This window comes from Semicossyphus pulcher, unplaced genomic scaffold, assembly GCF_022749685.1.
Source record: "Semicossyphus pulcher isolate SPU_LCO1_2020_fin unplaced genomic scaffold, fSemPul1.0.p SCAF_21, whole genome shotgun sequence".
In the NCBI taxonomy this organism is placed as follows: domain Eukaryota; kingdom Metazoa; phylum Chordata; class Actinopteri; order Labriformes; family Labridae; genus Semicossyphus; species Semicossyphus pulcher.
Window position 1 is genome coordinate 6,455,556 of NW_027211695.1, and position 24,292 is coordinate 6,479,847.

Sequence of the window (24,292 nt, forward strand, 5' to 3'; positions counted from 1 at the left end):
AAGCACATAGATGGAGGCGTGAATGGAAGATATTAGAGAAGTGATACAAAAGCAATCATGGCTTTCATGGGGAATTGCACAAAAACTGTTACAGCCGAAGCACAGTCATCTCTATAAAGTCATCTCTATAAAATGTTTCAAATTCCCCCCTCACCTTCATTGCTCATTCCCTTTGCCACAGATTCCAGAGATGTGTCATTAATTAATGACGACTATGAAACTTAAAATTTATAGCACAGCTATTAAAGCGGGACTCTTGACTCTTGTTTAATGATTCCATTCCCATCTTTGACTTTAAATTCAACTTAACAGTTAACGTCTGACAAAAGGACATAACTCATGTGAAAAGGTAACACTACAAACGCAATGCTCCGGGGGCACGAGTAAAGATTTGGCGTATGTTCTTCAGCGTCACGCAGTGCTGATGAGGAAAGAATACGACTGCTATGATCTGTCTCCGGTATTGACTAGTTAGTCCCTGAAGGTTATAGCCATCATCATGTTGGAGCTGTAATCAAAAATGCTGACAGCTTATTGGACAGGCTATTGATCACTCTCTACTTTAATGTTATGCAGCTATAAAGCAAAGATGGAATAATCTACACTTAAAACAGGGAGTGACAACATCTCAGGGTTACAGGATTTCACTGGAGAGCAGGTCTGTAATGACCGTACTCTATGGGTTTATTATATAGGTAGAAGTGCTATAAAAGCTGTCACTCCATGATGCTGATCAGATCAGAGGCCCAATGCTTCAGAATAAGATGCTTTAGGTACCTCTTGAGCGTCGTTTCCGGACGTTTCTTGGGCTTATTGTTTTGATGTCCCATTTAAGTCAGGTGACGTAGAATGAAGATTACGGAAGTCTGCTTGGGGCGGTGGTTGGGGACCTCAGTTTGGTCAAACAAACATAGGACTTTCATATTGGGGAATGGGATTGGATTCCCAATGTTGACTCTTTTAAGAACGAACATACCAGTACAAGGTTTATATAACAAATGTACTACAAATAACGTTAGTATCGTATAGTACAGACGTTACTTACAAATTGTACATAGGCTACTTATGTGACTTATCGTACATTGCTAGGTATGTATTGTAACCACTTACGCGATGCGTCCTATGTACGTTAACAACGGCTGAGGCTCAGTGGTAGAGTCAGTGGGCTTTTAATTGGAAGGTTGGTGGTTCGATTCCCAGCTCCCTCAGTCTACATGTCATAGTGTCCTTTGGCACCATTTACAGTTCATTTATCATACATACAGTTAGTCATGTATGTTAAGTTATTTTATATACTGTGCATTGGTTACATAATGTACGTGCTCTATTTCCAATTTAACGTCAACCAACTAGTTTTGGTGTTGATACTTCAACCTGCAACCGTTATATAAAATAACCAGATGGTAATGATTGTTGCCCATCCAGAACTCAAAAAATGTGAAACGATAGTCAGCTACTTTATTTTGAAAATCTAACCATATCTTGCTTATTTATTGCTTTATTTTGAAAGTCTAATATCCATCCATCATCTATACAGCTTATCAGGTTCTGGGTTGCAGGAGGGGGCTATCCCAGCTGTCATTGGGCAAGAGGCAGTGTAGACCCTGGTCTGATTGCCATTCAATCACAGGGCTGGACACACTCAGGAGTCCTGACTCGAGGACACATAAAGACAGACAAGCTTTCATGCTACCATTTACACCTACGGGCAATTAAGAGACATCAATGAACCTAATAAGCATGTCTTTGGACTGTTGGAGGAAGCCGGAGTACCCGAACCTTCTAGCTGTGACAGGGCTAACCACTGCACCACTGTGCAGCCCTGAAAGTCTAATATGTGTTTCATATTTATTATTGCTTACTTGACCTTGGAGCCCTGCATGTGGCAAATCTGACACTATAGAAGCACCCAGATCGTCATATTTTGAAGCTTTGGGCCAAAGACCAAGCTGCTGTATTTGAATAGTTGGGACTGAGAACGTGTTGGTTTTTGTTGCTGCAGCATGTGCAGGGCTGAATTGGCGAGTATTGTTCATTAGGTTTATATCTGCAACCGTCCCTGAGCAATTTAATTTTCCCCATGAATGACATGTTCAACCTCACCAATGAACCAAACAATGAGCATGAGAATGTGAAATGTCATGGAATCTGCTTCAGCAACCCGTCACCAAACAAATGCAAGCGTTTACCCGAATGAGAATGCAGATGGGAAAGGAAAAGTTGTTGTCATTTAGTTACCTTTTTGTTCCACTTCTATTTTTAGGCATGAAGGGGAGAGAAAGAGAGAGAAAATAAAGAACAGATTATTGATGTGTTATAACTGAGAAAAGCCTTTTTGTTTTATAACAGTTACACATCAGTACAAGAGGAACATGGGGTTAGTGGATAGACACAGAACATTCAATCATAGGCTTTTAAGAAGGAGAAAAAAGTAGTGCGTCACATGTGAGCCTGTAGGATAAAAAGATGGATTAATCAGGTTTGAAATTGTACAAAATGTTTTTTTGCAGATGACTGTGTGATGGGAATCTGTAAACGTGGATGTAGAGTACGATTTATTCCACATCAGTTAATGCCTTCAAGCATATGGCTGCTTACACTCAAGCTTTGAGTTGAGAGAGAAATAAGCACCTCACACACAAGTTGGTACATTTCACACTGCTGTCGACTCCCACTGATAATTAGTCACTTATGACCTAAACAGATTGATGAATGTAGCGTACAGCTACTAAACTGAATCACGGGCTACTATCAGTGAAGGAAATAATTTAAATATCCTTAAAATTAAGTGTGGAATGAAATCTATATTTAAACCGCAGTTGATCGATTTTTTCCGCTTTTGTGGGGATCAGAACAAGCTGGAATGGCTAACATGTTAGCAAACATGCTAGCAAACATTGTTAGCCATGGTTTCATGGTAACACATCCATTGAAAACGGAAAAATACAGGAATAATTCTAAGTCTTAAACACCTACTCCTATGTAGATTTATCTGGCTCTTTAACTGATAAACACTTCATCATGCTAACCAGCTAGCAGCTAGCTTTTTGGGTATGTTGTTTTGTATGGGAAAGGCAGTGTTAGGTGGGTTTAGTGGTCCTTTTTCGAGGGGAACATCTGCATTTTTCTGCCAGACAAGAAAAACGGTTAGCTTAAAGATGCTACAATGCTCTGGAGGGAAAAGTAGAACTGAGCAGAATAAGTTGATAACTTTGAGTCATACTAGAGTTCACACTACTTAGAAATTGTATCCATTGTCAATATAAAAAGCGGTGTGTCTTAACCAGTGATCCTGCAGGTTAAAAAGAACCCTCCAATGCCGATATATCTGGCTCTCTGGCTGATAAATGCTTTATCATGCTAACCAGCTAGCAGCTAGCTTTTTGTGTGTTGTTTTGTATTGGGAAGGTAGTGTTCAGCGGGTTAAGTGGAACTTTTTCCAGGGAAACATCTGCATTTTCCCCCCTGACAAGAAACTGGCTAAAGTGGAAAGACTGAACTGAAACCATGATCTTACAGGCTTTAAAACCAAGACAGTTAGCTTAAAGATGCTAAAATGCTCTGTAGAGAAGACTAGAACTGAGCAGAATAAATGGATAATTAACTTACAGTCATCTGTCATACTACTTAGACATGTAATCCATTGGCAATATAAAAAGAGGTGTGACTTAACCAAAACAGTGACCCTACAGGCTAAAAAGGAAGCTAAAAGATGCTAAAATGCTCTGAAGAGACGATGGGAACCGAGCAGAACAAAGTGATAATTAATGCTACACATATTCATTCTGTCCTGTGTTAATATAAAAATAGAAATGAGTGTAGCTTTAAGAACACAGTATGTACAGTAAACAGCGACTACTGGCAATAAAAAAGTATTCTTTATGGATGACCTGACTGAATAAATATACAGTATAGCTGCAGGTGTAATGGAAATATAAAAGCTGTCTTGGTTCTACGGCTCTAGAAGTACAACCCTGCTGAAAACCTTCTGTGGCTTTTACATCTTAACTCCCTCCACACTACACGTATTGCTTCCTCTTGTGGACAAGCTTTCAGTCAGTCATGCCATTTTGCCGGTCCTGTCCCTTCCCCTCCAGTAATCCCGGTTCTAATAAGAGAGGATTAACCTCTCTTACCAGGGCTTACAAGAGTCCTCTCCTCCAAATGGAGAGTGCAACAGAGTGAGGTATGGAGGTCAGCGAGCAGGGGGCGGGCGGGGTAAACTTTGAAAGATGGGAAAGTTATTAGAGGAGAACAATATTAATGCGAGGCGCCGAGCCAATGAGAAAACAGCGAGTGAGGGGGGAGCTGCGTCAGGCAAAGAAAAGGGCAAAAAGAGAGAAACTAATGGGGAGGGGAGCAGCTTTCAACAAGTCGTCTGTGTTTGTCAGATCATAAAATTGTACACTGCAACAGCGCAGCACCTCATCAACAAGCAAACACTCCAGCTGTCATTGAAACACGATAAGTCCATACCGAGCCTGGGCAACAATAGCTCCGGGCTACATCTGAATCATCATTACTGGCAACTCAAATTTGCCAATAACTCGGAACTGCACATGGACCCCATAGATCAAATCAAAGTAAATAGCCAAACGTCCCCCGATCGAAGCCTCTTCACCTCCCATGAGCAGCGGCCACACAACAGGGACCACGGGGCGGCCGGCGTTTCTGATTGAGCGATCGCTAACAGTGGTGAGGGGAGAGGAGGGTAATGATCTATAGAAAAAGGCATTAGCGGTGGGGATGTGAGAAGTGGTATACGACGCAATCGCCGGGGGAGATGGTGTGAGAAGGGAAGGGAGGAAAGGATCCGGATGAAATCCCTGACAAGGAAATACGCCACTCCCTGGGCTACTGTACAGCGTGTGGCCCTATCGCTTGACCGGAGGATACCGCCTGACGCAGTGAGGTCACCCTTCAGATCACTCAAACCAATTTGTTCACGTCACGTCGAGTCATGTTTCACTACTAATACAGTATACTCCCAGATATACCTGCGATACAGGCCTCAGGGGGAGAAACATTTACGGCATCAGCAGAGAAAGAAGCAGAGTGAGACAGAGAATTGATTCATGTGAAAAGCTTCTTTACTCCACCCCGCCACCCCCATTGTGACCTTAATACGATTTTGGTCACGGCTGTCATTGAGTCACTAAAAAGCACTTAGCTCTCTCATCCTCTCATCCCATCCCTTTCTCCAACTGCTTGTCTTTCTCTCTGATGTCTGAGAAGACTGAAAGTATCAAAACACATATAAAAATATCAGGATCCTTTCAGAGCGATCCTCACTTCTTTTGAGTATGTGAATAAAATGATCTTTTGTCTGTACTCTGACATTTTTGGAGAAAGCATTTAATGGATTGTTTTGAGGGCAAAATCAACGGCTTTTTATCGACACTCAACTCATTTAGAGATCATTTGAAGGTATATAAAAACACAGTTAATTAAGATACTCCACTCCATTGTTTAATGATGCTCTCCAACAAGTGTGCTTCAAACATATCAACTAATAAAACACTACAATGAGCTAATTGTTTGAATAAGAGATGATGAGCATTGAGAGGCTCTTAAACTTTGTAAAAGCAGATATGAATAAACCACATTTTTAAAAACACACCCAATTTTGGGATGGATTTGGAGGCTGCATCCAGGAAGAAGTTCAAAGGTGGAAAGGCCCTGCAAGCAACTAAAGGGGGCATGTGTGGCTTAATATGCCGCATAAATTTAGAATTTAAAGATTCAACGAAGGACAAAGTTACATTAGAAAAGAGCTAATCATTCTGCTTTTGCAATGCACAGTACACTTGGATATCTGATGAAGAATCGTGAGGGTCTGGCACATTTTCCAAGAGGAATAACATGACAAATGTAATCAGCCTTTCTCGGAGGCCAAAGCAAATCAGAAGGAGGAAATCATCCCCTCCAGGTAATTCAGTTATCTAGGATATATTTGCCAATGCACTTCTTCCCCAACACCCAGCTTTTCACGGTTCTGGAAGGAACCCAGTGTTAACACTCTTATCTTCTGCCCACCGGGAAGCAGTTCGGGGTGGCCTTGGTCTAAACAGTGCTTGTAAAATGGGAATACTTTGGTGAGCTGCAAGGGGTGCTTCAGAATCTTGTTAGTTTAAAAAATATGAGTGATGCATTATTCGTATTAGTTATCTAAGGGATAATGTCTAGTGAGGAATGTCTCGGAATGCCGTACTTAACCAATCAGAATCAAGTATTTAACACTGCTGTGTAATAAGTAAGGGATAATGTATAGTGAGCAGGTTGTTATCGCAGAATGGAACCCCGACAGAGTGAGCAGGACCCCTAGCAACAGTCTGTTCTTCATAACATCAGTCTGTTATCGAGAAATAACAGACCTCGGAATGCCGTAATTAACCAATCAGAATCAAGTATCTAACACTGCCGTGTAATAAGTAAGGGATAATATATAGTGAGCAGGTTGTAATCGTGGAATGGAAGACCGACAGTGTGAGCAGGACCCCTAGCAACGGTCTGTTCTTCATAACAACAGTCTGTTATCGAGAAATAGCAGACCTTGGAATGCCGTAAATAAACAATCAGAATCAAGTATTTAAATGCCGTGCAATAAGTAAGGGATAATGTATAGTGAGCAGGTTGTTATCACGGAATGGAACCCAGACAGAGTGAGCAGGACCCCTAGCAACGGTCTGTTCTTCATAACAACACTCTGTTACCGAGAAATAGCAGACCTTGGAATGCCGTAATTAACCAATCAGAATCAACTATTCTACACAGCCGTGTAATCATATACTATAATAGGAATAATAATGATTATAACAGTTATGAAGAATAACAACCTGCTCACTATACATTATCCCTCACATAATAGGTTTAATAAAAACTATACATGTAGATCTGATAAACCACACTTCATGTTTCATATTCCCATTTTCAAAGCAAGTTTTAACTGGCTTAACTGTCGCAACAAGTGCTCTCATGTTCAATTGTAGGCTTGTTTGTTAGATTGTTTCATTCTGTCCAAAGGTTACAGAGAAATAAGTCAAAAACAAAGCTGAGGAAATACTTTAACTATCAGGAGAATATATTTTAATGCTTGTCTAAAACCCTCTGAAGGCTTCGTGGGTTATTTGCAAGAGAAATTGGCCAATAGTTGCATGAAGCCAGCAGTGTTTTCAGGAACAAGGTTGTTATTGAGTAAATCAGACACATGATGATGGAGTGCTCTATTGTACCTCTTTGTCCAGGCTTTTATTTTGTAGCTAAAACATTTTGGGCTGACAAGAGGCTACTTTGTGGTAATACATTACAAAAATTGATGCTTCTCATTCACTTGCCAACATATTCTTTTTCTAGGGAACAGAAATTTCATGGTGCTATATGTAAAATTTTAACGTTCTCTCCGCTAGGTCAGTTTGCTTTTATGACAATTATGGCAACAGCCAATCAAGATAAATGTTCTACCAGGTTATAAATTAAGGGAATACACTGCTTGGCCAGGTTGGGGCAGATTTTTTTTGGGCAAAACAATAACTCGCTGAACCGTGTTGCATTCAGCTCGTAACAGTTTGGCTGCTGCGTGGTTCACTCTGCCAAACACACACAGCTGGAAAGTTAACATGGCTGATTGTGCTGCTTACCTAATTGGTCAAGCTGCTGTATCAAATTGAATAAGCTGAACCTACAAGTCAGATTTAAAAAAAAAAATCATGATTAAAATTGAAAAACTTTTTTGAACGTGATACAGCTTTAAATGTGAGGCAGACAATGCAGAAGCACCCAGCTGCTCAGCCATACCATAGTCTATAAAATTCAATTATAAAGCGGCTGCATAATGCCGTCTATATTATATGTGTTCATATAATGCATAATTCTCACCTCTGCAAACCCATTGTACTCGACTCCCTGTTAAAAACACATGCCGAGCAGCTAACAATGGGGACCTTTAGCGACTGTGAGCGCCGACCCCGTCGTGTGAGCGGCAGCTGTATGGATTTTCATTTGAATAATTAACGCTTCCCAATTTCACACTAATGGTTGAGAGGTATCAGAATGGTATCATTAGCGGCTAATAGAGATTCATGGCGGGATGGCTGCAATATTTTTTGCAATATCTCCCCCTTCTCTTCTTTTTCTTTTCCCATTCTGTCTCTCTCTCTCTCAACCGACGAGTTGCAAACCCCTTAACTCCATCCCATCAGCTTTTTAATTAATGACGCAAATTACGAGGCTTTGAATAGCATGTGCCTAAGGATGGGGGAGGACACGCAGGCTGCCATCTCTCTTTCTCTGTGTTCTCTCTCCATTTTTTTCCCCCTCGCTTGGTGCTCATGAGTCTCCCATACCATCATTATGGGTTCCATTTCTCAACACCCTACCTTTTTCGCCCCCCCCCCTTCAACAACTTGTCTGCTCTCTTTGTGCTCCTTCCTCGTACTTATTCAATCTCTGTCTCCATCGTTTCCCCCCTCCCTCGTGCTGGGAAGCTGCTACGCTATCTTATAACCTTGACAATGCAGGATGCTGCGTGTGTGTGTGTGTGTGTGTGTGTGTGCTTGTTCTCCTGCCTGTGTGTGTTTGTGTCTCTTTGAGGGACAGGTGCAAGGACTTGGCGCTCGTCCAACCCGCTACCCACGTGGGACCGACCAACACAGGGAGGGAAAAAAAAAAAAGACAAGTTCAGCCTCGGAAAAACAAAATTAAATATTTTTTTAGTGGAACATAGCGGCAACTGGAGCAGAAATAACCTAATTGCACCTCCTGAAATATGTCTTGATTTTCAAGGACCTTGAAATTATGGAGGAGAACAGAGGGGATGGAGGGAGGAGAGAAAGGAAAGAGGGTGTTTAGTCTGGAAGTAGAGGAGCACCAGTGAACAGAGAAAGGAATAAACGGCGAGGAAAGGGAAAAGGAGCTTTGATTAGTAGGGTGATCATTAAAAGGAGAGACCCCCTGAAGAGACCAATCTCTAATTAGTGCTATATCCTCGACTTCTGGCGCCCCAACAACTCTTTCAGACATGTGTCGGAGTCAGAGTGCATGTGTGTGTGTGTGGAAGAAACGCTGAGATAAAAGCTTTGCTGGTGTTATATTAATGGAAGTGTTTATAACGTTAGTAGCTTGTTCGGCGTGTAGGAGCATTTATTCCGATACGTTAGAATGTGCATTTTTATGTCTGGCCATGAAACAGCGAGGATTATCTAGTTTGTATGTTATTGAGTAAAACAGCAGCCGGCACAGAATAAGAAGCTGATAGATTACAGCAGCTTATTCAGCCATTAGAAGGGGGAAACAGTTTCCACATGTCCACATTCACCCCTTTCACACCACCATTTATCCACAGTAGTAATCACAGTCTCCCTAATTATCTCAACTGAGGAAATAATATCATTTTTTGTCTGCTGTAGGATTGTTGTGAATCCAAGCTCCGGAACTGCTACACTACCAACCTTTTTATTATAGGAATGTAAACATTAATGCAGTAGTTTTACAGCTAGCTACTTATTCATTATTATATGTTAATAAAACAGGGAGGTTGACCTTTTATTCAACATGTGATAAAGGATAATCAGATGTTTTTTTAGCCTTAACTTGTAGTTGAATCATATAATGAAAATTATATGCCATTTTTTGTTTTTAGCCATTTCTCCCAGACTTAAAGGCTACACATGTGACTCCACTTCCTAACTAAGGCTGCACACCGAGGTGTTTATGATTGATTAAAGGGGAAACTGAAATGAAACCGCATATTGTGTTTCTGCTCCAGTTTATACATCCACTCTGTAAATCACATATCCTAAAAGCAACACCATCAGTCATCGACTTCCAGCCAGACAGCAGCCATAGCATTTCAAATGCAACAACACACATTAGCTTCCGAGCTAATGCCTCTTTTTTACCTAGAAACTAGGACACATCTTCTCGTGCATCTTTGCTTAGAACGATCAACCAAGCAGAAATCTACTGTGGAAAACTGCACTGCTAACGTCGGTTTGCAGGCTACATAGCGGATTAGCTAACTTGGCAAGTGTGCCGTAACACATTGAACGATCTTCATAGTTTTACTAGTTTTAAAGCAGTTTAGTGTAGATGCTGGTGTGGTCCCTGTTCTTCAGCATTACTGCGATAAAAATGCTGTCTGTCAAAGCTTTCAAGCCAATATTTGTTCGGTAAGTCACTCCATTTGCTGCAGAAAACTAGCCTGCTAGCTAACCTGTCAATCTGAGTTAGCACTGACTCAAACACCCCCTCAGAAGCTTCAGGTTCAACGTGCTTCCATTTATTTTTGACTGATCGTGAGTTCAGTTGGACTGAAAAAAAACCCAGGACATTTCTGCAAAGCTCTGTGTACAACCAAAGAGTTGTGACACGATCAATCTCTGCAATCTCAGGCCATGACATCAGTGTAAATCTGATATGAGATGTGACACAGAGTCATAGTCATCAGAGCTTTCTGTGTGGGTTAGGGAGTGGTCAGCTGTCACTGAGCGATGTGATGCGATTACAGGCCTCCTGCACACACATGGGAAGACAAGGAGCTGGTCGCTCAGGTGGGGAGAAGGGTCGGGGGGAGCTGTCTGAACAAGAAGGCTAATGGTCATAGGGATTTCACCAGGGAGCGCGGAGGGTGTGGTTGTGTGATGTATCTGCTGTCACAGTGTTGACTCCCACACTCGACCTGATGAACGTGGATTTGAGAGCTCAAGGCCGAAAAGCCAGTGAAACCCCTTACAATCTGCTTAGTAGATTTACTGATAGCATCAAGTAGAGCGATCTACTCTTCAAGAAGCTTAAAAAGTTGCTGCAAGATTATCCCAGGCTAAGAGAACAGCCTTGAGAAGGTTGCTTGGGAAGTAGAATGGAGTAATGGAGATTATTGAATTCATAATATCCGACACCGTTTGACAGTGTCAAAGGATTACACAGGAAGAGCACTGATTCCTATGATAATTTTAGCTAGCTAGGAATTGGGGTTGAGTGCTAACGTTGGCTGATGTCTAATGGTATGTTATTAGTCATCAAATATAATGAACAGCTAATGTTAGCATTCAACCAACTCTTAGCTAACATTAGCCTACCATCAGCCAGCTAACCTCACCGTTAACTAGGAATAATTGCTCCTCTTATCAAACTGTGCAACACTATCAAACGATAATGTTAGCTGGGAAGGGATTGAACGCCAACATAGCTCTTGTCTAACAGTAGCTAATGGGTTATATGTTGCTTTAATTTGAATGTTAGCATTCAGCCAAGTCCGAACTAACACGACCATCAGCTAGCTAACATAAACATTGGATAGGAATTGTTGCCCTTCTTAACAAACTGTGTAAAACTTTCAAACGGTAATGTTAGCTAGCAAGGGATTGAATGCTAATGTTAGCTCTTGTCTAAGAGTAGCTATGGCTTATCAAATCCGTTTTTTTAACTTGAATGTGAGCATTTAATCAACTCAGAGCTAACATTACCATCAGCTAGTTAGATAGGAATTGTTGCCCTTCGTATCAAACTGCGTAAAACTTTCAAACGGTAATGTTAGCTAGCAAGGGACTGAACGCTAATGTTCGCTCTTGTCTAACAGTAGCTAATGGGTTATCAAATATGTTGTTTGAACTTAAATGTTAGCATTCAACCAAGTCCAAGCTAACACTAACATCAGCTACCTAACAAAATGTTAGATAGGATTTTTTACCCTTCTTATCAACTTGTATAACACTATCAAACAGTAATGTTAGCTAGCAAGGGATTGAACGCTAATGTTAGCTCTTGTCTAAGAGTAGCTAATGGGTTATCAAATATGTTGTTTTAACTTGAATATTAGCATTCAATCATCTCAGAGCTAACATTACCATCAGCTAGTTAGATAGGAATTATTGCCCTTCTTATCAAGTTGTGTCCCACAATCAAACAGAAATGTTAGCTAGCAAGGGATTGAACGTTAACGTTAGCTCTTGTCAAACAGTAGCTAATGGGTTATCAAATAAGTTGTTTTAACTTGAAATAAGTCTCTCTGTACTTTCAATACCCATTGTCCTTTTAGCTAAACTATAAAGTAATAATGATAAGGTACTTTTATACGACTTTCAACTTGAAACACAGCAGTACAACATTATAACATCCTTTAAACTTCCCATTCTGAGGGTGATATCAGAGGAAAATGGCCGCTGTGTGATATATTGAATATTCAAACAACTGCTGGGACGTTAATTTTATTAAACACCCATGATCCTTAGTTGTGAAGAAACATTGAAACAGTTTGAGACCCTGGCATCCTTATTACAGCCATGAAGTCCCATCCTGGTCACACAGGTGGCGTTTACGTTCTGCGTGACCACTGCATAATGGGCCCTGTAATCACACCACATTCTGCCCAAGCTGCATTGTAAGCGATAGCCGTGTGTACAGCATCAATTTCATGGTTTCACCTGCCAACACAGAAGGACAGAGACTGGTAGCAGGTGCTGAGCAAAACATGCCAAAACAATCTACTCCATTATTCGTCGAGGGCCCCCCTGAACTTGTTAGGTGTGTTATTATTAGCAAAATGAATTAAAACCCAATTAGGGGAAGTTGGAAGTAAAAGAACTTGACGAATTACATCGCAAGTTCCTATGAGGTGCGAGCTCAGGATTATACAGCACTAAGCTCAAGAATTGAGAATTGATTGCATGATTATATGTCCTGGCTTAGCTTCCGAAGTGTGAGGAATATCTGACAGGGCTGAGCTGGATCCCACTGTGCGAGACAGGATTTTACATTGTCCTTATTAGCTGCAAACAGTGGGGGGAACTAGTGGCTTATGTATAGCATCAGACTGCCAGCAGGTTTTCTTCCTTTGTTCTCTCTCTCCTTTCGTCTTCTCTCCGTCTCTCTCTTTCCCTCCACCTCGTCTTGCTGCACACACTGAAGTGTCAATTTTGAAAAGTGAACTGAACAAAGCATTTCTCTGAAAGGACGTGTAATTATCCCCTGCCTAATTTTTTAGGGGGACGAGGGGGTTTGACCGCTCGCCTGGACCAAATTAGCAAATTTGCCATGGAAACTACACAGAAAGGTACATCTAATTACGGCAGAGAGATGCTTCAAGGACAAGAAAGGTAGCAGAACAACAACAGAAACTGGAAAGCATGGCAACACAGGTTTGCTTTCATGTGTGACAAGTTTGAGAATTTAAAGGGCCACCGAGGGGATGTTAGCGCTTCATTACTGCCGAGGAAGAACAGGGTTGAGTAGGAGGAAGACTCGGTTGTGTTGACCTCTTGTGAGCTCAACCTTTGGGAGGAGCTGTTAAAGTTGCGCAGAGAGAAAGTCGGAGGGCTTTAATAAGGCACTAAGAGAATAGACGTGCCTCTCTCTGCTGAACCGTGGACGCTCAAGGTGAGAGGGCGGGGCGGAGGCAGATGTCAGCCATTGGAGCCCCGTCATGTTTATGAGTCCTCATAAAGGGTCAGGACATCACTTCTGCCCGAGGGTAGCCTTGCTAATCTGGAGAGTGCATTGGGGAGCATGCAGGACAAAGACGAAAGAGTCCTGTGGTGGATGAAAAATTAAATGTTAGCTTGACAAACAAGGGTAAACATAAAAGCCTGTTTATTGTTTTAGCTGTCCATCAGCGCGATTTCCCCTTCCTTGTTGTTCAATTTGATGCCATTTCCTCGCAGCTAATATCAAATAATTATTCAGGCAGCAGCTCAAATGAAAATATGATGAACTGCCTCATGCTGTGACACTGCCTCACAGCGCAGACGCTCTTAGTAGTAACATTTTTTCCCCCTCCATTACAACTGATGGAGCGGATCAAATTGCAAATTAATAAAATCAATATTGCATCCGCGGCCATGTGTCCATCGATTTAGCACACTCCTCCAGCGTTATTAACAGCGCATCTGATCGTACAATCTCGCCGGCTTATAAAGATATCTGAAGGAGAGTTGTAATTTATCCTCAAAGAAAAAAAAAAGGAGCGACTCAAGTGGAATACAGATTCAAAGCTGTCAGGGAAGGTGGCGGAGAAGAAGGGAGGAGGAGCAGTTGAAGTTGTGGAGCAAATAAAGGGATATCGGGGGTAAAAGGCAGTGAGAGCACTTAAAGGACAGAATGTAAGTGAAAGCGAGGGAGGACTTGGAAGAAAAAGAGTATTAGGACTCAAGGCCTAGAGCTTGTCAGTGGAATACAGAGTCAGAACTCCACCACTGAAGGAGAGTCGGAGTCATGGGTGGCTGCTCCGCTTATTAGACACTCAAATCCTTCAGCCTGTCTCAGGAACTTGGAAAGGAGACTTGTGTCGAAAGCCCATTGACGACTGAGCTGCCACTTCTCAAACAATACACTTTTGCCGATGAAAACACGTAATTATGTGTCAAAAAAGACGAGATTTCAGCATGGGATGTCCATTGACCTGGTGCTTCAAGACACAAAACAAACAAGAAGTGTCTCGAAATGTGGCTCATTCCAGCTAAAAGGATCTGATTGCCTAGTTTAGGAGAGAGTCCGCTGGGCTGTCACAGATGAATTGCATTCACACCCCGCAATAAAATGTGTCTCAAGTGACCGTTTTACACTTTGCTTCAAGCCCAATATACAAATAAACGCCTACATGACTTCTGCAATGTTTATGCGTTGCCAGCAGAATTCTTTATCCTACGATGGCTCTGGGCACAATCCACAGTTACTCCAGACAAGGTGCCCCCGTTTTCCCTCCCTGGTGAAAAACCTAATAGGCAGCCCCCATGTTACAGGAACAAAGCTGCCAGAAGCAGTTTCCCAACAATTCGGCAGACTGTTTTGACTCGGCTTTTGTTGAGGAAGTTGAGTATATTATTAAAAAAGAAAGTGGAAGGTGGGTAGACAACTGAATGGGAAAGCTGTGGGTCCCCTGGGTTTTACAGAATTTCCACTGGACAGGACGGCTATTACATGCTGTCACAAGATTGGGACAGGGTGGCAAAACCGAGCCTCTGCATTCGAGGGGAGCTTTTGTGCGACTGTCCTCGATATAAATTTGGAAAAGTGACATCAGTAGCCTTAGCTGAAAGGAAAGGAATCAGGGTAGGATTTATCTCTTTAAACAGAAGCGGTGTATGAATGCAGACTCTGTAGGCGAGTGACACGATTTTTGGTGTCGGCGTTCTAGTCGTATGTCCAATCGTTTTCTAGCAGGCTTTGGTTGCGTATCGGAAAACCATGTTGAGAACAAAAAAGGGCAGAATCCTAGAAACTCTAGAAGCAGATATCTGCGTTAAAGTTCAGACAACTCTCTACTCCAACTCCATTCTTGCATCTAAAGTTAATAGTTGGACCATCGCTTGGAAAAAGGAAGTCTAGGTCCCAATATCCTTTATTGCTTATCGAAATAACCGCTGGCGACACCAGACAGCCAAAGAAATTGGCCGTCACCCAGGAGATATATTGTTGTCGGACTATAGCCAATGGGTTTAAAGACTGGGATATTGGACTGGAACTGGCATAAGCTAAGCAAGTGTTAGAAGAGTGTTTGTAACTCTCTATCGCTGGAAGTTTGATAGTCCAGAAACTATTTAACTATCCTGCTGGATTTTATTCGGGATGTGTCACCAGAATATGAAGCAGGCAGGGAAAACCAAGCCACTATGTTGGAGAGGCGCCATTTTTACATGTGGCCATAAGGTGTAGCCAGGGTTATAGTAAGGGAAATAATTTATCCCAAGCTAAAGTCAGGATGGTACGCAACTCGCAATGATACAAGAGTGCCATGTGCTGGATGAGGAAAAAGTAAGGTAGGATTGGGCGAAAATAGATCCTCGAGTGGACAATGACCCCTCATTTGGGAAAAGTTGTCCTTAAGGGTGCATCCAGAGGCTTAAAGCATGCACTCAATCACTTTAAAGCCTCACTATGGTAGGTAAAAAATGCTTGCAAACAATCAACATCCAGCTTTGCTTCTGCTAGTAAACTTGTTAGGACTATTCGAAAAGCAATGGCATGGTTGGTTGACAATCTGAGTAGGAGGAAACACAAGCCCCTGTTAGCTTCTGGCAGGTAAGCGACCTTTGGACAAATTGGTAAAACAATGGCTAACTTGATTACCAATGGGAGTAAATGGAAACGTAAGCAGCGAAGAGGCTAATGGAACAAATTGGAGGCAAAAAAAGTAAATCACACAGGGAATTTAAAAGAGTGGACTAAAGTTGTGTTCCTCTCCCTTGCAGTAGCTTTAATAGTGTCAGTGTTCTACACAGACACCTTGCAAAGACTCTGACACTGAGAGGCTGAGATGGCAAAATGTGCACATTGCAGAGAGTGTGGTATAAAAGAGCCATCTGCCAACGCTGGATCACAGGTAGAAATGGTTTTTACTCAACAACATGAAAGCTCCTGTCAGGCCGACTACTGAGAGAACCATGTAAGGACATCAAATGTTCAAAAGATGATTTGAATGTGAATTATTAGAGTTCACTTTAAACCCAGCAGCTGCAGGCCACACCGATAAAACGCCTGTGATCAAAAATTTCCAGCAACTAAACATGACATGAATTTTGGCAGGCGTAATTATGGTGACTTTGGTTGTTCCACTTTAAAGGTCATTATAACACAATACACGAGGTCATATGGCGGCGTCCATGCCACTTCCTCTTTCCTCACCTGAACTTCCTCTGTCTGTGTGCTCATCCTGTCACCCCATGCTGGTCCTTCCATTCCCAGCCCAAATGTTTCCACTCAAGTTATGTGCGTGAGCCTGACAGCATTTTTCACCTGCTGCACTAATTAAATCTGTTTTTATTTACTCCCCTCAGAGATGTCTCACTAGTCTGAGCTTTAACTGGCGTCCACTGAGCTGAACTGAACCGAAAACAACAAGAACGCTTCGTTTTTCAGCTGGTTGTTACACTAATAAAGACAAGACATGATCGGACATGAATCCTAAAACAAATATGAAAGTGCTGTGAGCTGGGGCAGCTGATGGGCAGGCACTGACAAGCACAAGCACGGGCATCTGTGGAGACACACATTTATGTCGGTTTATTCATTCTAGCATGTTGTTGGCATAATTCCCATTAGCGGTGGGAATCGCAGGGTAACTCATGATATGATACGCGACACGTATCATGGTCCGCGATAATGATAATATCACGATACAGCAATTCTGCATCATATATCATATAATTAATGTCTATTTTCACGGCAATTTGGTGTTAGTTTCAATGAATTTGACACAAACTGAGATGAAACAATGTGCGTGTTTTCAGTCTGTAAATTACATTTGCAGAACAATAGAACTGTAGAACGGTAAACACAAACTAGGACTTGAATTGTGGCTAGCGCATCTTTTAACTTCTGTTCACTGCTGTACAACCTTATCCCACTGTCTTCTTGGATGCTAACTTTGCAACTTGCCATTTATTTACGTAATAGCAAGCATCCAAATAAAATTTGTAATTGAAACGAAAATATTGCCCTAGGAATTTCTGTAAACTGATGGGAAAATTACGCAATTACTTCTGCTAATGAATCACAGCAAAAAAAAGGCTCATGGCAGCTATTCAGCTGTTAACAACAAGCGCTAGCGACCTCCTTTGGCCAAGTAATAACGGTTAACGCCATTGATGAGCTATTTTAGGCAGCAGGTCTCAAGCATTGGCGGGGGAGTTCCGTAAAAATATACCACAAGCTAATGCTATCGAGCTATCATTTAGCATTGCATTCATATCTTTGAGTACAAATAGGGGCTTATCAGCAAACATTTGTATGCTAACTGCGAACAATAACGTTGGTAGCAAAGCATTTGTAACTCGCCGTTCAGTGACCAATTGAAATTAATACTTTTAAGACGTCAGGGGTCAAACATACTGTTTGGGGCTGTACTACTATGATTGTCACATACCCTCTTGTTGTGTGAGGCAGGCAGATGTCAATCAAAACCTGATTAGCCACGCCCTCACAGTCTTGAGAAATGGTCAAAACAGCACAATGTTTTCGTTTCATAATAAACAGGATGTTGTCAATGGGTGAACGTTCCCGCCACAGTGATAAAATTTATCATTTTTCACATGCAAAAAACACTGTCAATAATATTTCCTGTACTCCAACAGGGTGTTATGTTTCACAGATCGCAGTAATCATCACATTTCTCCACATCCGCTGCTGCGTCTTAATCTGTTCCACAAAACCGGATGACACATTGGAGATATTTTGGAGCATCTGGAACATTACTAGCATGCGTGACGATTGGCTTGTTGATGAGTCACTGCTGTTTATAGGAAATGAGAATGGATAAGAGCATTAAGGAGGTGCTGTAGAGTGTGAGAGAATTAAGGAATACATACTGTAGGGCACACATTCATATTGGACCTCCAGATATTTGTAGGTTCCCGGGCAGGGGTCGGGAAATACATCTGGTCCGGCCACGACAGCACACTGGGTCCGGTTATTACATCTGAAAACAGAAGGGAAGGTGTTTTAGAGGAAATGGCAACAACAGCAGACAGCCTAGTTTTAAATGGCCTGAATAAAAAGCAGCACATTAGATGTTTAGTATGTGGGTAATGAAGTTGAAAGTATTTAATTCTGTGGTGGAGATTATGAAGATTAAGAAGCTCCACTGGTTGAGGAAATGATTCATATATTCTCTTCATTTAAATACATAGGATTCCCTTAAATACACACAAGGCACATGAACTGACGACTAAAGGGTGTCACACCTACAACAGCAGAGCCACTGTTATTGCGATGGGTATTACTACTCAACCTGTGGAAGTAGATGGATTAAGTTTAACAGAACCCTAATGAGGTCATAATGATGTCACTGGGATGAATGTGAAGACTTTTTCACAGGAAGTCTGTTTTACAAACTGGGGGAGTAGAGCCAGACTGATATCAGCATTTCCCAAACAATAAGGGCTAATTAGTAACACTATGCATTGTGGGTAGTTTGACTAACAGTCAGGATATCATGGCCTTTGCGACCTTGATTTATTTTAAAAGTTGTGGATGTGGAGTTTGACTAGCATTGGCACTTACAAGATGCAAACAGTCTTGAAAAGAAGGTATTAGTTGCATTATGGGACGACAAGAACAGATATTTTAAAATACGACTTACGACAAGTTCCAAAAATTCATGCAAGTACACAATTAAATCCCTAAAGGCAGAAGAGGGTTAATCCAGGACTTGATTTGAGGATATCTAATATATTTAAAAAGCTGCTGAGGAACTTTGGGTTTGTGTTGATTTTGGCGCCCCCTGTGGACAAAACTGTACCTCTTATGTCTTTGCTGATTTTGTCCTGTACATGCTTAAAATCTATTTCTGCTTTCTATAACAGTCATATGTATCACTCACTTTAAATGCTTGCCCTGGAAAATGTAAAAAAAGGCAGCGTGCAGCTAATCGCTTCGTCTGACACCTGACGGGTTACAATGAGGTACTGCATTTGAAAGATATACCAATCAATCAACCAAATTTTATTTGTATAGCGCCAAATCACAACCAAAGTTATCTCAAGCCACAAAAAGAGCAGACTACTCTTTTACTTTACGTTACTTAGAGAGAGACCCAACATGAATCCACCGTGAGCTGCACTTAGCAACATTTGGAAACAATGGCAAGAAAACACTTCCAGAAGCCCTCGAGCAGAATCAGGCTCATGTTGGACAGACGACTGCACAGGCAGAAAAGTGGAATGAATTAATATATCTTGAAAAGTGGTTGCAGAGTTGTGTGGTATATCTTGTATCAATGGACATTTGAATTTTTCTTCTTCTACCCTCTATTTCAAAGCAGTTTCAGAGGGCTGATTGTAACATTGATTTAGACACACTGTAATTATGGGAACTCACAAGATGAATGGAGAACCTAATAGACTTTGTACAGTATTGGGAAATCAGCCTTAAATACCAGCCTGGTTGAAACAATCAAATTGAAAATATAAAGGAAATAAAACATGATTTATTGGACAAAACTTGTGTAATGTGTTCAATGTTGAGAGACTATTACTTGATGATGACTATTATGATTATTCTTTTCAGGTTCAGGAGTCACTGTCATGGCTAAATTCATCTCTCTATTAGAGGAGTTGGCCGTCATGGACATCCAACCAAGCTTTAACCAATGTTACAGGTTGCATTGTTATTACTGAATGATGGATGGCAGCGGTGGTGGTGGTGGAGAGGAAGCGGGGTGGTGTGGACACAATCAACTGAGTGCGAAATCAGCTCCAACATGAAATGTAGGTCTTCATTAAAAGGCACAATTACGCTGCCGGTGGTGTTCCCGCGTGCCATACTGTTTTTGGCTGTCATCAATCAAAGCCCTACTTCATATGCACTGAGAGCGTCTCGCCGCACATAATAGCAAACGCTTATCTCACAACATTAACTCTTAAATGTTTTGACAGGTATTGATCATGTGTTCGCAAAGTGAAGGACGGGAAATGAAGGTCGATCTGAGCTCTGTCGTAGCAAACTCAAGTGTATACAGGATGGCCGTCCATCAAATCTACACTCATTTACGGACGACCATTATCTTGCAATATATAAGAGGTATTTATTTCCCAGCAAGGCGTTCGCAGTGTAAGTCTCATGAAGGTCAAGGCGGGGTCTGACACAATGATTCATACGCCACAATTAAAGGATTCTCTACACCTTAATTAACATTGATTGGCTGCCGACTAATCAATCGAACCAGTGAGGGACAAGCAAAAAAGGGGCCCATCTCATTTCCAGCCGAGCCAGTAATGAGATATGGTCTGCCGAGTCTCTCCCATGTGTGCTTTATGGGTTCATGAACCCACCCCTCCACCCCCGCATCACCCACTGCCACTCTATCCAGTCTGCTGTCTGAGGACTGCCGATGAAGAGTTAATTCCAAGGCAGTAAATGCCAGTCAAATAAATAAGAGGTCAAGCCTATGAAACAATTATAGAGGCTCCTGTACGAGCTTCTCATCTCGACAGCCGTCCTCCTTCCTACCATTTCTGGTTTATTCTATGGAGAGTTGAGAGACTGAGGGGGGGGTTGTAATCAGAGAGTGAGAACACAAGTTAAGATTAAGTGTCACATGGAATTAGAAGTGAGGTGGAAAGAAGTGATGTAACTTGCTAAAGGCTGGAAACACACTTGCATGGATGGACTGGTGCACGCAGTTCTTGCTTTGCAGGAACTTAGAAGCAGTTGTTGGCTTATTTTGAGGATGTGTGACAAGTAAAACGAGAATATGATGTTCTGTATTGATGTTAAAATATGTGATAAGGTTAAAGATAATATGCATTTATGAGGATTAAAAACGACGATGTTACATGCTTTAAAAAAAATGGTTCTTTCTTTTAATCTATTAGCCTGAGGGTGGGTTCACACTAGCCTTGTTTAGTCTGATTGTACCGAACCCTGGAGGGTTTGTCCCATTGGTGTGGTTCATTTAGGTTGGTGGAAACACTGGTGCGGACCAACTGCTCTCTGGTCGGCCTCAAAGAGGTGGTCTCGGGCCGCTGTCAAGAGAACTCTGGAGCAGTTCATTTCTGTTGTGAACACCGTTCGGACCAATCACAGGAAGCATACCATTTTATTGGTAAAAAAGGTTTTTATTTCCTGATGTCAGAGAGTCAGGATGCCAGAAATTATTAAATACACACAGTCTTACGAGTCGTCATTTACGCAGTCCTCTTAAGTCTGTTGATATGCGCTCCAAATCAAGAAAGAGCGATGCAGAGTTGGCCTTCTTTCTGTCGGACAGGTAGGTGCCTTAAACCGGGTAGGGCAAAGGTAACCCACGGTTAGCATGCTAGTGCAATGGTAACCCACTGTTAGCATGCTAGCGCAAAGGTAACGGACGGATACCATGCTAGAGCAAAGGTAACTGACGGTTAGCATGCTAGTGCAACGGTAACCGGCGGTTAGCATGCTAGGGCAAAGGTAACCGGTGGTTAGCATGCTAGGGCAAAGGTAACTGATGGTTAGTATACTAGTGCAACAGTAACCGGCGGTTAACATGCTAGGGCAAAGGTAACTGGCGGGTAAGCATGCTAGTGCAATGGTAACCGGTGGTTAGCATGCTAGCGCAACGGTAACCGTGATGCTGTCGGTGTTCTCGCACAACAGAGTGAAAGTGAGCTTCTGGTGACGAAGAGCCCAGGACGAGGGGCCCAGTTTGAATGTGTTGTTATCATTTCCTCATAAAAATTATTTGTTGCTGAGGAAACATAACCCCAACACTCTTAGGGATTATTGGTTATAATAGTTTAATTACATGTCTACACTGTTAGGCATATGTAGCTGTGTTGAGTGCAGCAACATTATGTAACGGTGAATTCACATTTAGACATATTAAAGTATGTGCTGTATCTGTGTAGATGTTTTTGATCATTGTGAGTATTTATTGTGAGTGTGTATTATTGTACCTGGGTATTGCATTATTTATCCCCATTGTCTGAGCCCAAAGAGAAACACAGCATGGGTATGATTGTATTTTGATTCAATTATGTTGCCCTAGAATTTCAGCAAGCACCAAATCTGGATTTTTAATCATAGTTTGTATCAACTTCCTCTTGAGGGATTAATGTGTATTTAACGTGGATTGCAAAACTTAATCCCAGCCTCAACATCGATCTTGACCCATATTCAAAATCCCTTTTATCACTGCTGTGCTTTTTTTTTATTATACCTCTTAATACATAAAACCTCCTGATCAGTTTCCCATTTGTATCTTGCAGGGGGAATAAAAAAAAGGTGGAGGAATAATTACAATTAAATGGATCAAGTGCAAATCAATGGGCAGAGCAGGAGGGCGATCGATGGCGGGAGATGCTAGCCGCGCCACGTGCCACAAACACTTCACAATTACCAATTAGGGAGGTAATTAGGATTTCATCAGACACTCGGCTCTGGTGGGGCCCTTTGAACTGGCAGGGGGAGAGGGGAAATAGATCCGCTTTGAGTGATGTATTCAAATATGTATAGGGTTTAAATATGCACTATAGGGGGAAGGAGACAGCAGGTGGTTGGGAGCTACTGCAAGCTGAAGGCTCTAATTGGCATCTTGCTGGAAGCTGTGCTGAACAACAAGCTGAAATATCTTCTTTGAAACATGGACAGCTGTAATGCATCAGTTCGAGGTGATGACTCTTCACTGGACATTTAATGACAGCAGATGATGCTATCAGATTCTCAAAGATACAAAACTTGAACTCGTTATTCGGCCGCCAAGCACCCCCCGTTTTATCCGTATTCCCGCTTTCCTCTCTTCTAGCTTATTCCTCCTGTTCCCTCGTCTGCCGTTTGTTATAACTGGCAGATTAGAGCTCAGACTGCCAGCTGACGAGGGGAGATGTGGCACAAAGCACCAGAGCCCTATGTAAGCACAAACTGTAATGACTATAATCGCTGGCTGATCCCTGCTGCTGCCGCCTCTGATGTAAGACGGTTGAGTCCCCTCGGTTTATTGACCACTGACTGAGGACAAAATATAAAAAAAAATAAATGAATAAATGGATGGATGAATAAATCAATGGAAGAAGGCAAAAGAAAAAGTAAACAGCTGCTGTCAGAGCTCGGCAGATTTGTCCACATTGGAGGGTAATAAAGGAGAATTGGTGTGCACCACTGTTCCCTTTCAGAACTCGAATGATTTATATCAGACGAAGAATACCACCCAAGTGGAAGTGGAGAATGGTTCGCCAGCTTTTAAAAGTTAAGAAAGAAGAAAATGCATCCCTGAATCTGCTTCCAAAACGGCATGAGTGCTTTTCCATAGAATCCATATCAAAGAAGTTTGCTTGAAGTAAGTCAAATAAGAGCGTAGACGGATCAGCTGGCGTTCTGCAATGAGGGCGACGTCTCTCTGCGGAGTTCTTGCACGGTTCGTACGTGTTTGATGACACAGTCTTTGTCAGGGAGCGCAAACTCTTCCATTTGCTTTCAGTTAAAAAGAGCAAACAGAGTGGCCCACCTCCAAGAAATTCACACGCGCGCGTTGGTAGAAGTTCTCCCGTTAAGGCGAGACAAAGATGCACAAGGTGCTTTAGGGACTCGGAGTGTGTGTGCGCAAAGACAAAGTGCATGTTGGTATTGTTTGATTCATGTGTACACTGCAGAGTGTGTGTCTGCGCTTGTGTGCCAGGCTGTGTACACACTCGTGAGGGTTTGTGTTTGGAAGAGAGAGGGAGAGAGGGAAGGAATGGAGCGAGGGAGGGGGAAAAAGTGACGGACGGGTCAATATCCCCGTCTCTCTGTTGGGACCCATTACGCTTTAGTGATGGTCTTCGCCACCCACGGTCGACTTCATTCATTATCTTTCCCAGCTGCACGCCGCAGCATCCATCTTTTCTCATTC

The 24,292-nt window shown here is 42.1% G+C and overlaps 1 protein-coding gene across 1 annotated transcript in view; it reads right to left on the reverse strand.

Annotated features, from left to right (window-relative positions):
• LOC138600386 (adhesion G protein-coupled receptor L3) overlaps positions 1–24,292 on the reverse strand; it is a 242,443-nt gene that overhangs the window by 99,002 nt on the left and 119,149 nt on the right. Inside the window, exons 5-6 of the mRNA XM_069671786.1 lie at positions 18,297–18,406; positions 2,239–2,253 (exon numbers count right to left, since the gene is read on the reverse strand). Of these exons, the coding sequence (XP_069527887.1) occupies positions 2,239–2,253; positions 18,297–18,406 (125 nt within the window). The remainder of the gene's footprint in view (positions 1–2,238; positions 2,254–18,296; positions 18,407–24,292) is intronic.